Genomic DNA, 15,272 nt, shown 5'->3' on the forward strand with positions numbered 1-15,272 from the left:
GCATCCATTTTCTCTAGTGGAACTGATCTCTGTCACCCTGGAGATCAGTAGTAATCATAAAAGCTCTCCCAATTTCACCTGGAAATTGGCAACTCTACATATATCTATCCCTTACTTATTTTCTCCCTACACAGGGAAAAGAGAACTTCGCTTTCTATAAGTGCTGTACACCTGCTTGCTTCATATTGGAAAGCGTGAATATGTTGTAGAAAAGATTTGAGATTTCTTTATATGTATGAAGATTGGCTTTAAGTACCAAGACTACTAAAGAAAGGAACCATTAAAACACAGCCTTTCCAGCATTAGATTGCTCTACATCCACAAAATACATAGAGAGCGCAAAAACTAGAAAGTGGCATGATTATGTATCCAATTTAAGGGAGGCAAAAGCACATGTATGAGGATAACGTGGATTTCACCTTGATCATCACGTCTGGTATGTCATTTTCATCACTCTGTTACCACCTTCCAGGATGTGATTAAATAAGTTCTGTTTCCACTGAAAAGAAAATCTTCTCTGGAAATGCAGAGTTGCATCCAATACCATACAATCTGCTTGCTTCCATTTTTGTAGTGTTAGGTACAAATTACTACAACAAGCATATGAGGTACACTGGCTTTTATTCCATGCATCTGTTTGTTTGGATAGTCATTCTTGTTCCCAATTGTTACACACTGTTCAGTACAAAAAAAATCAAGTTTACCTCAGGAAGCCACAGAGTAGGGAGAAAAGGGAGAGAAGACATCATAGGAGATGAAATGATCATTTGACATATAAAACCATTAATCCCAAACAATGATTAACCACCACACTGATTGTGCCATAGCTGGTCCCAGTAGTTAAGAGGGCATCATATGAGTAATGAAGATAGCCCAAAGAAGCCATTTGCCTCCAGAGGCATCGCTTCTGCTTTGCACTGCATGCTCCAGATTGTTGTGTAGCTAATGGCAAGCCCATAATCAGCTAGTTATATTACTGTAATGCCCTTACATGAAACAGTCAACACGCAGCAAGGTTCACCATTGATAACTGCACACAGGCAATACTGTCTAATAATCTGAATGAGATTATTTGATTTATGGCTTTTATTTAAAAAGCAAAGAATCCTTTAAGAGTTGAATTTAAACTCTTCAGAACAAAGTCATCTATTCCTCTCAAGACCCTATCAGAATGTTAAAAACTGATCCACTTTCCTACCTTATAACAAAACTGTGCCTTTTTAAAACTGGTGTGCTAAATGTTTCTTGTGCTCCTTGAACACAAACTCAAAAGAAATGTGTAGAAGAAGTATGGTGCCTAGCCTACCATTTTCTGTCAATATAGGCCCGTTTTCCTAAGGAATGTGTCTCAGTATCAGCATTACCAAATCCCATAATTTTTACAATGTCTCTTCATTTAGTGCTTTGGAGTGTTGTTCCCAGAGAATAAGAAAATAAGTACCATCAGTACCTTTTATTGGACCTTCACAACAAAGCAGGCTCTTCAAAAAGCCCAAAGTCACACAAATACCTGAGAGTCGGTTTCCACCTTTAAAAGTGTTTAGCCCTCACACCTAGAAAAAAACTTAAACATCTTGTGTACTACAAGCCAAGAAGAGAGAACAACTGCAATTTATGCATCTTCTAAACCAATACAATATTAGAGCTGAACTCATCTTCCCTCCATCTTCTAATACTAGTATTATTGTCCTATTTGAGGCTGAACAGCTACAGTGGTGATCCCAGGATAAACTACCTCAGCTCCATCCACCCAATGACATAGACTGGGTGCCAGGAAACATACAATGTGAAAATGCTGCAGTATATGGCGAGTGCTCTAATATATTAAAGTGGGAAGGGGAGACTTCCCCACAGAGATGCTATTTTCAGCAGCATCACCATAGCAGACCTACTGTAAAGCCAAGTTCTCGATTTAATTCACTGAACAATACTGTTGTTTTTCCACCCAGTGTACTAAAGTTTCCTTGATTTGCCTCCTACTTGAATCCCTCTACAGCCATAAAGATTAGAACTCTTCTAGATTTATAAAAATACATTTGTACATTTAAGGATGCATCATTGTAGAAGGCTCACAACAAAAGCTATTAACAGCACAGTGGAAAAATTAAATGGCTGGTGATTAGCCTCAAGACAGCTTAAAATCTCAGTTCAGTTTTTTTTAATGTATTTTTACCTGCCTGCTCAACATATTTAAAAATATTGAAGAATTCTCTATTTGTACTCCATGGCACAATATACATATCAAATAATTTGGAAAGTTCTGAAGCTGAATTTACCAGTGAGACTCAAAAACAAGTTGACTTCTTAGTTACAGCACCATGTTCTTCGATCAACAGGTTCACTAGTTTTGTTAGTTCAATGTCCTGAGCTCTTTGGGGATGGTAAAAGGTAAAAACTGATTTATTTATTTTTTGTAAGTTTCAAAAGAAAACGCAGGGCACATGCATTTGGGGGGAGGGGAGGTACTAGTCAAGACATATCTAATTCCTTCAAAGTGTTATTACATTGTACAGCATGACAACTGCAGATGCAGTATGCACACAAGTATCAAAAAGTTACCAACATCTGTAGTTTCCTTTTTGGTATATGTGCATGTTAGATTCATTAAATCAACACATTCTCAGTAGTTGTAGAGGCTTACTATGGAGACAGGATGTACTTATATGACAGAGCACACACATTACATGCATGGTGCTGCAAGCTCAATGCCTCCTTTGCTCAAAATCCTGGATAACTCTAATCAGAGTTGGCAATTCCACATTAGGTGCAAAATTCTTTATAAGCAGAACAGGATATTTTGCTATGAAACTCCTTGTAGAGAAGGAAGTTTGGGAAAATCACTGAGTTGACAAAAACCAATTGCTCACTACAGGAAACACAAAATGTAACTCCTTGTCATTCTTGACACCATCCTTTGCTTATTTAGAATGAACAGCTGTGGCTGTTAAACTGGAATTAGCATGCCACAGGGGAACTTCAGTTTATTGTCAAGTAGTCTATGATCATTTACCAAAGGGAATTGGTAAACTAGAGATTCCTAGATTTGCACAAAAATGTGGAGTCCAATTCCCCAAAATTGTATTTAGGGATCATCCCCCACAACAAAATACTTATCTAAAAACACAAATATGAACAATGAAGCAACGATTTTCCAAAAAGGCAAATAAAAATGGAATAGAAGTCACGTCGTGAGAGCTTGGATCATGCCAAGTAGCCTTCTGAAAAGTACCGCACTGCATGTGAGTTAAATGTCTACCTTGCCTGCAGGTGGGTAACAAGTAGTGTTGCCAATTCCAGATTGTCATATGACTAGAGATTGGGGGGCAGTGCCCAGGGGGTCTGAAGTGTGGGGAGGGAGCTCAGCAGGGATGTGATGTCACTCTAGGACTCTTATTTCAACCCTCCGAACTGCTATCTCCTCCAAAGGAACTGATCTCTGTAATCTGGTGATCAACTATAATTCCAGGAGGATTTTGGGCCTTGAGGTTGGTAACTCTAGCTGCAAGGCCAAGACAGAGGGGTTGAAACAGGCTGAGATGATAAAGGAGACTCTGGGAAGTTTAATGGCCATGAAATACAGTGGTTAACCTTGTAGGTTTCAACTTTTCCCATTTAGATGACATTCTTGTAGATGGATGCACTGTATTACGCTGTATTGTACATTAATTTAAAATTAATAAAGATGATTAAAAACAATGCTACATATTTATGAACACTAAAACAGAAAAATAAGATATGAACTTATTCAGTGTTACTGGAGGGGAGATTCTTGCTTTTTATGCTGGAGAGGGTGAAAGTAGCCTGGAAGTGGGTCCCACTTCATTTTGAGAACGACTGGCCTAGCTCATATTATCAATGGAATGGGTTTATTATGGCATGAAAACCACCATCAATGGGACTCTCAAAATAAGTGGATTATTCACAAGCTTGAGGGCATGAACTGCCAGGGACAACTTCTCTGGGTAGAGTTCTGCTTTGTCTTCTATAAGCATGCTAAGCTGTAACTAGTGGTATTCTTGGCATTAGCAAAGAGTGTGTCATTTCAGGAAAACATGACTGATTTATGTTGCTTTCTGCCACAGCACAGTGTTCTGGGCAACAGCAAGGAGGCCAAAGCATGTCAAGGTATTAGATCTGCATCCTGTCCATTTTATACTCCATGCACATGGCCTACTTGTGCTCACCTACTCCCTGCCTCATGGTATGCTGTGGCTGGTAAGAGATTAGATCCCAAGAAACAACTTGGCTCCTGCTCCTCCTGCAATAAGGAGCCAAGAGACAATGGAGCAGGGGCCAATAAACTGTGCTACAGTAAACTCTGCCAGTAATCTAAAGCAATTACAATAAATAACAATGACATAAGTTAAGATCCATGTAGTCCAGCTACAATTTAAAAAAAATATATGGAATAATTTAATGCATACAATACTGTTCTCTGAAAGAATTTCCCTTCATTTTTGCCAGTAGGCTATATTTTAAAAAATTCAAATCATATGTAAACAAACAGGAGCACCTCATACAAGCCAATCCTTGCCCTTCATTTTGGGTGTGGAGGTGTAACTCCTAATCACCATCTTAAAGATAGATCCTACTACATAACAAGCTTACATTCCACACGAGGCTCCTTCCTTCCCTGAATGTGGTTATAACAGGCCATGCTATGGGGACACAGATAAGAACATTAGCAGCACTTTGCCTATAAAACCAGCTTCAGTGTTCTTTTGGGAGGGGGTATACGCCTGTGGACATTTCAATTAAAAGGGTCATGATTATGACTCCCAGAAAGTTGATTAGAATGAATGAGGTAATGCAGAGGAAAGGTGAAATACCATTCCCCTAGGAAAGGCAACAGCCTAGGGTACTTTCCAGTCCAGAACCCATCACTATGGAAATATGGCTTAGGTTCTCTCACACCCAAAATGAAGGGCATCCTTCGCTCATTTCTGTATTCCAAATATTACTTTGCATCAGCTGCAAGTTGCCAGTAAGAGAATGGCACTAAAAAAAATAGGGGTGTTGTTCAAGCAAGGCTTTCCCCAACTTCACCCAAGTACAATCTTCCCTTACTGTATACTGGCAATTGTCAACCGTAGTCGGAACAGCTCCAATCTCTTCCTCCAGGATATTCCTCAGGATATGCAGAATGTGCTTTTTCTGTGGTGTGAAAGTTCTTGTTCAACACTAATTTGATCGATTTATTTTTAATTGAAGGAAGGAAAAAAAAAAAGGCAGGTTGGAGAGGAGAGGAAGATAACCAAGCAACAGCATCTTCAATTCTGTCTGTTTGCCAGCCAGCCACTTCATGCTGCATCATCTGATCCACAGTAGCAGAATGGTGAAAAGTTCTACAGGGAAACTGAAGCTAGAATACAGCTGTAGGATGTCAAAGGCTGATTTACAAACACGGTTAGCCCCCCCCCAACTCTCACATGCCAGGTGTGCAGTGACTAGATACACCTTGCTACCTACCATTTCCAGGAAGGTGAATAACTTCTTTAAAGTTAAACAGCTTATGGTAATGTTCCTCTTTGTTTACTGGTTACCTCACCCACTGTTTCACTGGATAGAACCATGTCACTGAGTTCACTTCCTTTATTTCCTGTTCCTTCTGGGCCATGTGGCTTGGTCCCATGCCAAAACAGCAGCATCACATCCTAGCCTATCCAGGCAGGCAATCAAAGACTCAAAAAGATTATTTGCTTTTATAAGCCTATCATCTTAATTCTTCTTTTGCAACAAATTTTGTCTATGATACAATTCACTCTTTAGAGTAAAAAGTGTTAAAATGCCAAAAATATGGTACAGTAGCTCAACTATTAATAAAATACATCCCTGCCATTCTTGATTGAAATGCTCACAGAAAAACCGATTCATCAGAACATTTCTCCAAAGATTCAAGTTATTGCAGATCGTTTTGGTGATGGGGTGGAGAAGCAGTTTCTCAGAGAAGAAACGGAAAGTGGGTTCTTGAGGGAATCAAAATGCCAGCTGATAAAACGACTGAGGAGCAGAGGTCATCATTACCAGGTTGCAGAACTACCAGCTTTACTGGTCCTCACAGTTGCATCAGAGCACTCCCCATCAGAAGAGTCCCCACCAGAACCTCCAAACTCCCCAGGATTCTGCAACACAAAGTGCACAGAACAATTTTTGAAATTAGTTTTGGGCACTTCTGGTCAGTATTTTCATCTGCATCAGACAAAAACAGCACCCCCTCAATGCATAATGAAAGGACATAACAAGGTTTTGGAGAAAAGAGCTACTATCCCCTTTTTCCTGAAGCAGACTACAAAAACTTTTCTGAAAAAACTCAGGTAGATGACACAAAACGTTCCTCAGCAGACCTGAGGTACTAATTCCTGGTCAGCATCAACTGCTTCAGCTGAAGCTGCTCTAGTTCTGCTACTGAAGGGACCCTCCAATAGAATTTTGTTTCAGTTCTGTCTGCTAGTTTGCAACATATTCAACTCTGCATAGTAGAATTAGGCTTCAGATTCCCAAAAAGCCAATTTGTAGTTCAGCCAAGTGTTAAGTCACAGAATATAGAGTTCCTGGGACTGTAAAAAGGAAGCCACAATTTTTAAATATTTTCCTGTACTTGGAAAACTATTATGTCTGGAAAGAGTTCTAATCGACTCTTCTTTCACTAACTTATGGAGGTGAACAAATTTTGCATGATCTCCTAACTTCCTCATGTGGATCAGAGCTCTGTCATGTTAGTGGTACTTCCTTGCATCTTCTGAAGCAAAAAGAAATCCCTATTGCATTGTGTTCAACAGCACTCTTGCATTCTTTATCCATTGCACAAGACAGAAGACTCAGAACAAACTTGCTAAAAATTTACACATGCTGCAGCTTTTCATCTGAAATGGAGACCTGGTCAGTAAGGATAGGCACAAACCGCATGAGAAGTCAAAATTCGTGCTGGGTCAGGGCTCAGGAGGCGATGTTTGGCATGGACATGGTCTCCAAAGAAATCTCTGAGCTTTTGGGTGCAGCTTGGGGTGGCTCAGAAAATGAAACCCACCCAGAAACTCTGCCATGAAAATGCTATGCAACAGTGGGGGTGGTGTTTCCTTGGCCTTGGAAACATCAATAGGAACCCTCCAAGGCACTGCTGCCTGCCAGTAACAGAGTTCCCCCAGGGCCCTGGACAACAACTCTCACAGTGGTACACAGATGACTGCAGCTGTCCCATCTCTCACCCTGCTATGTGGGTTCTGCTTACCAGACCAGGCAGGTGCAAGGGCCTTGTTTTGGAGCCAGCTGGCAACTGTCAGTGTCAAGTCGACATCGCTTGGGGGCTTCCGTCTAGAGCCACCATGTCCTGGGGGGCTCCCGTCCAGAGCCACCAAGGAAGGGGATGATCTGCTTCCACCAGCAGAAAGTAGGCAGAACCCAACTCAATATCCAGTTCCATCCAGAACTTTTACAGAAGTTCATTTAGAAACCAAGATAGATTAGCCTCACTGGTTCTTCCCATCCATGTTTAAGAACTGGGGGGGGGGGTGTTACTGTTTTATGTGGTTGCTATGTAACACCTCTGAATCTCCCCAAGGCTGGGAACTTAAAAGTGTGGTCAGGAGGAGTGATCGTTTCTAATGGTTTTAGGTATGAATAGCTCTGGACAGAGGTGATAGGGAAAATTTCAGGCCTAATACAGTTGATATTAAGGAAAGAGAGAAGGGGCTTGTTCACCTCAGAGATGGCAAAAACCTTTGGAATCCTGCTGTATTTTACTTATATTTAACAGATTTATCCACTAGACATTTAACTGATAGCTTTAGTTTCCAAGCATCTAATTGATTTTTCAACTACACAAAGGCAGAAAAGATAACAATACTGACCTCATAGCCACGTTCCTCAGGACACAACTTGCCCAGTGACATCTGTGTTTTCACCCTGCGTACAGCACTCTCCTTATCTGAAAGCCCATCAGACTGAGTAGAGATCTCAATGGGGATTTCTGGAGTCTGTGACATCATCTCATCCAGCTTCTCAGCCAGCTGCTCTTCTCGCCTGTTGGCCCGCTCATCTGGGCTGTTGGAATGATCACTGGTATTCCCTTCCTCTCCATCAGACACAGAGAGGTTTTCTGAGCTGAAAGTTGAATAGGACTGGCAGCTACTGATGCAGCGATGTGGCCTGCAAATCCACAACAGGTTAGTCTTATTGACAAGACTTAAAGGCTACATGCAATTAAGTAGGGCCACAAGGACGATGGCCAAGTTCCTAAAATCATGTCTGTTATGCATACAGACTTAAACTCATGATGGGTCAAAATCTGCCACAGGAAAACCTCTCTCCTTTTAACCGAGGAAACACAACTGCCTCATAAAAATCTTTCTCCCATGCTTTTGAGAAAAAACTATAACCAAATAAGCTTTCCAAAATGTTTCATGCTTCAGAACATCTCATCTAGATTTTACCCCACATATGAAGAAGAAGAGATTGGATTTATACCTCGCCCTTCACTATCCAAAGGGGTCTCAGAGCGGCTTACAAACTCCTTTCCCTTCCCCTCCCCACAACAGACACCCTGTGAGGTAGGTGGGGCTGAGAGAGCTCTAACAGAAACTGCTCTTTTCAAGAACAGCTGTGCCAGAACTATGCCTTGCCCAAGGTCATCCAGCAGGTGCAAGTGGAGGAGTGGGGAATCTAATCTGGGAGAACTGGGTTTGAAACTGGTGTATTCTTGAACTGAAATCTATTACTTTAATATTCAGGATTCTAGAAGTGTACCCAGTATATCAGATCTCTTCACAATACTATGCATGTCCAAAAAATAAGTAATTTAAATTAAAGCTACAAAAGAACCATCTTTACACAGAGTAGTGTTCGCAGACATATGGGATTATTAGAATAATGTGCTCCTTCTCTAGTGACCCTCATTTTACAAAAAATTGTATACGATATGGACATAGATGTTATAACCATGGATTCTCAGGGCATGTACTTTCAACAAAAAACCTCCATATGATGATCTGCATACAGGGGTTTCACAGCAGTTCTCACAAAAGCAAAATCTGGCAACAATTTCTTCAGTGAGTTCAACAACATCTCTGTAGAGTCAGTATAGTTTAGTATCGTACACAAGGGGAATACAGGATTTTTCTGTCCATGTCTAGACCTCAGATGGAAATCACTCAGATGGAAATATCAAAAGATCCTCTATGCAACATATACACATTGAACCTTTCATGATGAATTCTGAACTTCAGTGGCCTCCTTCACCTAGCTGATGTTCCTTTCAGTTCAAGAAGCATACTGACAAGCTAGAAGATGGAACTGGCATGAGAGAGTCTGCATAGCTATTCCCCCCCCTCCCCAGATCCTTTATTGTTTGGATAACAGAACATACGAAAAGGAAAAGCAGGTTAACTTCCCCTGCACTCTTCACTTTTCTACGTTCCAAGCATTTTTACCTAACTGCTACAGACAGGATAATTCACAGCCTATATGGCATTCCTCAGTAGCTGCTAAATTGACCTAGCAAAGGTGGCTTTTTCTATAAGCACCCTTGTTTGCCAGATCTTAAAAAGCTCAGCACTTCCTTATAGTACAAAATGCCACTTTTACATTCTGCTGAAGCCAGATACTCAGAGAAGTAGGACAACTGAAAAGCCAATACAGCATTTACTCAAGCTAACAGGAGAAGGCTATGGAAGTCTACCGAAGAACAGATTCTTTTGAACTATGGTGCTGGAGAAGCCTCTTGAGAGTCCCTTGGACTGCAAGAAGATCAAATCAGTCAATCCTAAAAGAAATCAACCCTGACTGTTCCCTGGAAGGCCAGATAATGAAACTGAAGCTCAAATACTTTGGCCACCAAATGAGAAGGGAGCACTCACTGGAGAAGACCCTGATGCTGGGAAAGACTGAAGGTCAAAGAAGACGGGGACGGCAAAGGATGAGATGGTTAGACAGTGTCATAGATGCAACGAACATGAAGTTGAGCAAACTTCGGAGGACGGCGGAAGACCAGAAGCCTGGCGTGATCTGGTCCATGGGGTCGCAAAGAGTCGGACTCGACTGTGCGACTGAACAACAACAAATGGAAGTCTAGAGCAAGTATCAGGACTGTCTAAAGAAGATTTTTCCGGTCTTGGCGATCGCCATGGCAGTCACTTTCCCCCGGACCTCTGGGAGAAGCCTGCCAGCGCCCACGGCTGGGAGGGGGGGCGTGATCGTCCGCGCCACCCCAGGAGCCCAAGTGAAGAGCTCCAAAGCCATGGGGCGCTAGAGAGCCCCCCTCCGGCGAGACAAGCCGGTGAGGGGGAGCTACTCCAAGCCCCGACAGTCCCGCTGTGGAGCGTCCCGTATGGGAACAAGATCAGCACACCAGAGCAAGCGTTTGGTGATCAAGCGATTTCAGACACATGCGAACAATCATTGAAAATGTGAGTTTAAGTACAAGCAAGAACAACGAAAAACCGCATGGCCCTCCCGAAAGAAAACAAGGGGGGGAAGGGGACTCTCCTCCACTAAGAACTGTTTACAAGTGATTTTAAGCCAGAAAAGGGGGGGGGCGCACTACAAAAAGCGAATGGATTAAAATAAAGAGACTGTAAGAGCTTACCGCGTGATATAAGAACTTCCAGAGACTTTGACAAACTTTTAATAAAAGTAAACAACTCTCAAACATGGCATCGCCTGTGAAGGACCAGAGAGACAAACAAGCGAAAACAAAGCTTCTTCCCGGAAGTTCCAGCCCTGCTAGTTCTGTACCTAGACAGGACTCAACTGAGGAACTCCAAAGGTTGTTGTCGGAAGCACTTTGCCCCCTACTGGAGAAAATTATGGCAATGGACAATAAACTCAATACACAAGCACAAATGGCTGTGAATACACAGAAAATCAAAAAAACAGAGCAAGAACTTAAAGAGATTGATACCAACTCAAAAAAGATGAATAAAAAACTACAGACTTTGGGGGGGGGGGAATGCCAAATCGAAGAGTCTCGAGTATTACAGCTGCAAATGGAAAGGGAAAGCTATGTCTTGAGACTTCAAGGTGTCCAAGAAGAGAAAGGAGAGAATCTGAGACAGATTGTTGGCGATGTATTAGCTCCCTTGGCAGAGATGACATCGGATCAACTTCAAAGTGAAATTGATACAGTCCATAGATCGTATACAGAATTTATCAGAAAGAATAATCTGCCAGGGGAAGTTACAATAAGATTCTCCCGAAGAAAAGTGAGAGATCAACTACTGAAAGCATCGAATGGCGCAACCTTGAAGATGAAAGACAAAGACATAAGAGTACTGAAAGACATTCCATTTGAGATAAGAAGGAAAAGAAGGAAATACAGAGACTTGGTTTTATTTCTACAAAAGCACAATGTCTGCTACAGATGGCTAACACCCGGATGATTAATCTTTAGATATGCAAATGGAAAAGAAAGGATTGACTCTGTTGAAAAGGCTTGCGAGTTTTTCTGTCAACATAGCAGCCCAGCTGGAGACGGTGCGACCAATGCTGCCAAAGAAAGCGAAGAAGAAGGAGAGGCTGGATCTTCCAAAGAAGACTCTGACTCTAAATTGGGGGCTGCTGCCCCCAAACAAAGCTATCAATTGAGACACAGAAAGGGGGGGGGATAGATTGTTAATCTACTCTGGAGTATCTAAAACAAGTATATTGTACATCTTTTTACAGTCTTTTTATGAAACTACAATTGTTGATGAATATCTAAATATGTAAATAGATAGATGATCATTTTCAACTACACTTAACTTGTGTTTAGGCTTAAAGGGAATTTTGCAAATGTATGTATGATCACCATCTCTTGGGTTTTTAGAGGGTTTTCTTTACTTTCTCCCTTAGATTGTAGTTTCCCTTTCATAATTTTCTGTTTGTAGTTATTAGAAAAGCAATAAAAAAATCCCCTTTGGGGGGGCCAAAAAAAAAGGAGGGACTGTCTACAGAACACTACAGGATGATGAGAATTTCACAAATGCAACAAACAACAGCATCAAGAGATTACTACATTGATACCAGCAGGGTGAAGTAGCCGTGCCAGCGAACTAGAGTTACTGAACTCACTCATATGTGAATATTAATTTGCAGTTAGATTTACTTTTTAGAAGTAATACAGGTCTGAGCAGACAGTGTGACATCACTACAAGAGCCAGCGTGACACAATTACTGTGACTTAAACCCTCTAGCACACTGACCTGATAATCCTCTACTCTGAACACCTCTTGAGAGGCACAGTATGACAAAACAATCATATCTGTACAACATACATCCTGCTGCCTATAATAATCAATGAATTCTAAAATCAAGGAGAAATGGATATTTAGCACTCCTTTTAATTTAAATCCATCATTTATTCTGTCCCTAGATAATCCAAAAAACTAACTGGGAAATAATCTTGAATCTGTCCTTCGTCAAATCTGCCCTCTGTTCCGAAAAGTGTCAGAAGTGTATGCTGTTTCCATCAAATGTCGAAGAAAATCTTTTGTGCAGATAGTCCATGGATTTGCTCCCTGTTCATCAATGAACATAATGTAGCCATGGATTGAGAGGCAAGTGTTATTCTACTACCTGCTACATTTTCTCTAGATATGTGGAAGACTAGAAAAGTCTGTTTAAAGAAGATGTGCTGTAGGAGAATCAATCCTCTCAGTTATCATGCCACGATCGAATTACATCACACTAAAATCCAATCCCTTTCATTAACCAATCAGTTGCTTAGCAATTACAGGAAGAGTTCATCAATTTAAGTTTTTACCTCTGTCTTCGAGGGAATTCCACTTCACTGTCTACCTCTCCTTCTTCTTCTGAAGAATCATCACCACTCTGGCAGGGAGATAAAAGACTACTGTGGTTTGCCAATTATTACCAACGGCCAATTACAAACACACAGCGATATGGCCTCCAATAAAAAAGCAAATCACACTACAATGCTCACGAAGTGAAACCTTAGAATGTACTTCTACATGGCAAGAACTATGAACTCCTGGACACATCCAACAAATTTAGCATACATGATCAGACATCAAAGGTTACACCAATCCACTGTCTGTGAGAAGGTTAGAAGAACCTTACCTTTGGGATGGGTCGTGTTTTACACAGCAGTCCTGGAGTGCTCGCTGGGTGTGAGGCACCAAGGGATGATCCTGGCCTATGGGAGCTAAATTCACTTCCCTCACTCCTTCCAAGAAACTGGCCATTTGCATACAGTGGGTCATGCAGTGGTGCCTCCAGCTGCTCCAGCCCTGGCTCAAGCGACTGCCCTTGGTTTGAAACATTTCCCCCCAGTCTGCACTCCGGACAGAGGCTGCACATGTCGCCTTTACAGCATTCCCAATTATTAGCCTTGCTGCCTTCATCCTCCTCCAGATTCCTCCGTGAATCAGCTTCCACGGCAGCAGAGATAAGGTCAGGGCTAGAGCCAGACATCCTCCGCTGCGCATGATTACTAAGAGGGCTCCGCAAGGCTGCAGCAGGGCCAAAATACCGGAGGTTGCTAGCACAGTTGGCTATGTCCTGCCCATGTACATTTAGCCGAGGGTGATGCCCATGATGAGGAGGATGGTGCTGATGATGGTTAGTCGGCTGGTCTGAGTCATCCTGGGCTGGCTGGTTTTTCAAAATCCCTACAAAGTCACTGTAGCTGCCTTTGCTGTTTCCTCGTCGATGGCGTGGTTTGCTACGGTAACGGCCTTTGCTACTAACTGTAGACATCTTGGGACTCCCTGAGAGGGGAGAGCCACTAGGGCCTACCTCAGTGTTGGAAATGCCATCAGACCTCAGCAGATCAGGCCTGGGAAAGGAAGCAAAATAGCATTTTCTCTGTTAGAATTAGTAAATGCTAAGCTCAGTTGTATAGAGCTTTTTCACATTTTCTCTCATTGCACAATGTGTCTACTAACTGATTACTGTGGAGTAGTTTAGTGCATTTTTAAAATGAAGTATGAATTGGTACACATCAAGAAAAGCATAAATAATGCCAGAATCAGGAGCGCTACTTCAGATACAACTAAAGGCTATTACGCATCCAACAAGTCCTTCTCTGACATTCAAAGAAAGTCTGTCATGTTTGCTGCTGTTTTGGGGACAAGTACAGAATGACCCACCCTCCCACCTGACAGTGTCTTCATGGACAACAGCATTTTGAAGTCATTTAAGAATGCCGATGAGGGCTCAGTCCTGATCAGGCCCACAGCACGGCACTCCTGTTTTCTCCCATGCCTTTTCAAGTGCCAAAACAGATGTGGGAGGATACATTTCAGGATTTGAATAAGCTTGTGGGGGGGGGGCAAGAGAACTACAACCTGCTGTGCATCAGGCCAATCAGGATCGGGACCTCACATCATTTTTAGATGACTTGATGATGCTGTCACATCTAGTTTGGCCCTCAGATGAATCTAGTTGCGCACTTGTTTGGGGGGACCTGGTCTCTATATACTAAGAATGTATGAATCCCACAGCCTTCTCGGTGTTGATAATACTGTTTATACTGCTACATCTTGTCAAGCTTCTAAAGCAATTACTTGATGCTAAAAGCAAGTGTTGCTAAGAGTCAATGGCATCAGTGATCAATCAGCTACAGGAATAAACGCCAGCTGCAACTTCAGGCTTTAGGGACTACGCATGTTTAGCATCAAGCTGAAAGTGAGCCCATGAGCCAAATGCCACAAATCTATTGCATAAATGGAAAGCAACCCTGCTTCTGTGCTCAAAACAAGGTACAAAAGGTAGCACAAGCACCTGCCGCCTTCCATGAAAGAAAAAGACTGGGTGCAGAATCTGCATGCGGAAAGCACTTATTCTCTTTGGAGAAAGTATAAGTGAAGCCAGCCTCATCAGAAAACAGACGTGGGAGACATGGGGACTTAGAAGAAGAGTTGGCTTTTATACCCCGCCTTTCTCTACCCTAAGGAGTTTTGGAGCGGCTTACAATCAACTTCCCTTCCTCTCCCCACAACAGTCACTTTGTGAGGTAGGTGGGGTTGAGAGAGTTCTGAGAGAACTGTGACTGGCCCAAGGTCACCCAGCAGGCTTCATGTGGAGGAGTAGGGAATCAAACCTTCAGATTAGAGTCAGCCACTCTTAACCACTACACCACACTGGTTTTTGTAGCATGTTAATATGTTAGTAATTAGTACACTCTTGAAAATGGCACAAATGAGATTATCATTCTAATCAGACACTGAAGGATCCATAGCTTACAAATGTGAATTTCCACTTTATGTTTCATGGACTCTGAGAAGCTTCTCAGTGTTAATTTGTTCCTTGATTGTGTATGTCTGGTTTTCAAACATTCA

The 15,272-nt window shown here is 42.0% G+C and overlaps 1 protein-coding gene across 1 annotated transcript in view; it reads right to left on the reverse strand.

The window, feature by feature from the left end:
• Window positions 1–5,929: 5,929 nt before the first annotated feature.
• Window positions 5,930–15,272, reverse strand: part of MAP3K13 (mitogen-activated protein kinase kinase kinase 13) — a 42,867-nt gene continuing 33,524 nt past the window's right edge. The window contains exons 11-14 of the mRNA XM_015426836.1: window positions 13,051–13,768; window positions 12,734–12,801; window positions 7,848–8,145; window positions 5,930–6,122 (exon numbers count right to left, since the gene is read on the reverse strand). Of these exons, the coding sequence (XP_015282322.1) occupies window positions 6,021–6,122; window positions 7,848–8,145; window positions 12,734–12,801; window positions 13,051–13,768 (1,186 nt within the window). The 3' untranslated portion in view covers window positions 5,930–6,020. The remainder of the gene's footprint in view (window positions 6,123–7,847; window positions 8,146–12,733; window positions 12,802–13,050; window positions 13,769–15,272) is intronic.

Source organism: Gekko japonicus, unplaced genomic scaffold, assembly GCF_001447785.1.
Source record: "Gekko japonicus isolate JY-2015 unplaced genomic scaffold, Gekko_japonicus_V1.1 scaffold14, whole genome shotgun sequence".
NCBI classification, from domain to species: Eukaryota; Metazoa; Chordata; class Lepidosauria; order Squamata; family Gekkonidae; genus Gekko; species Gekko japonicus.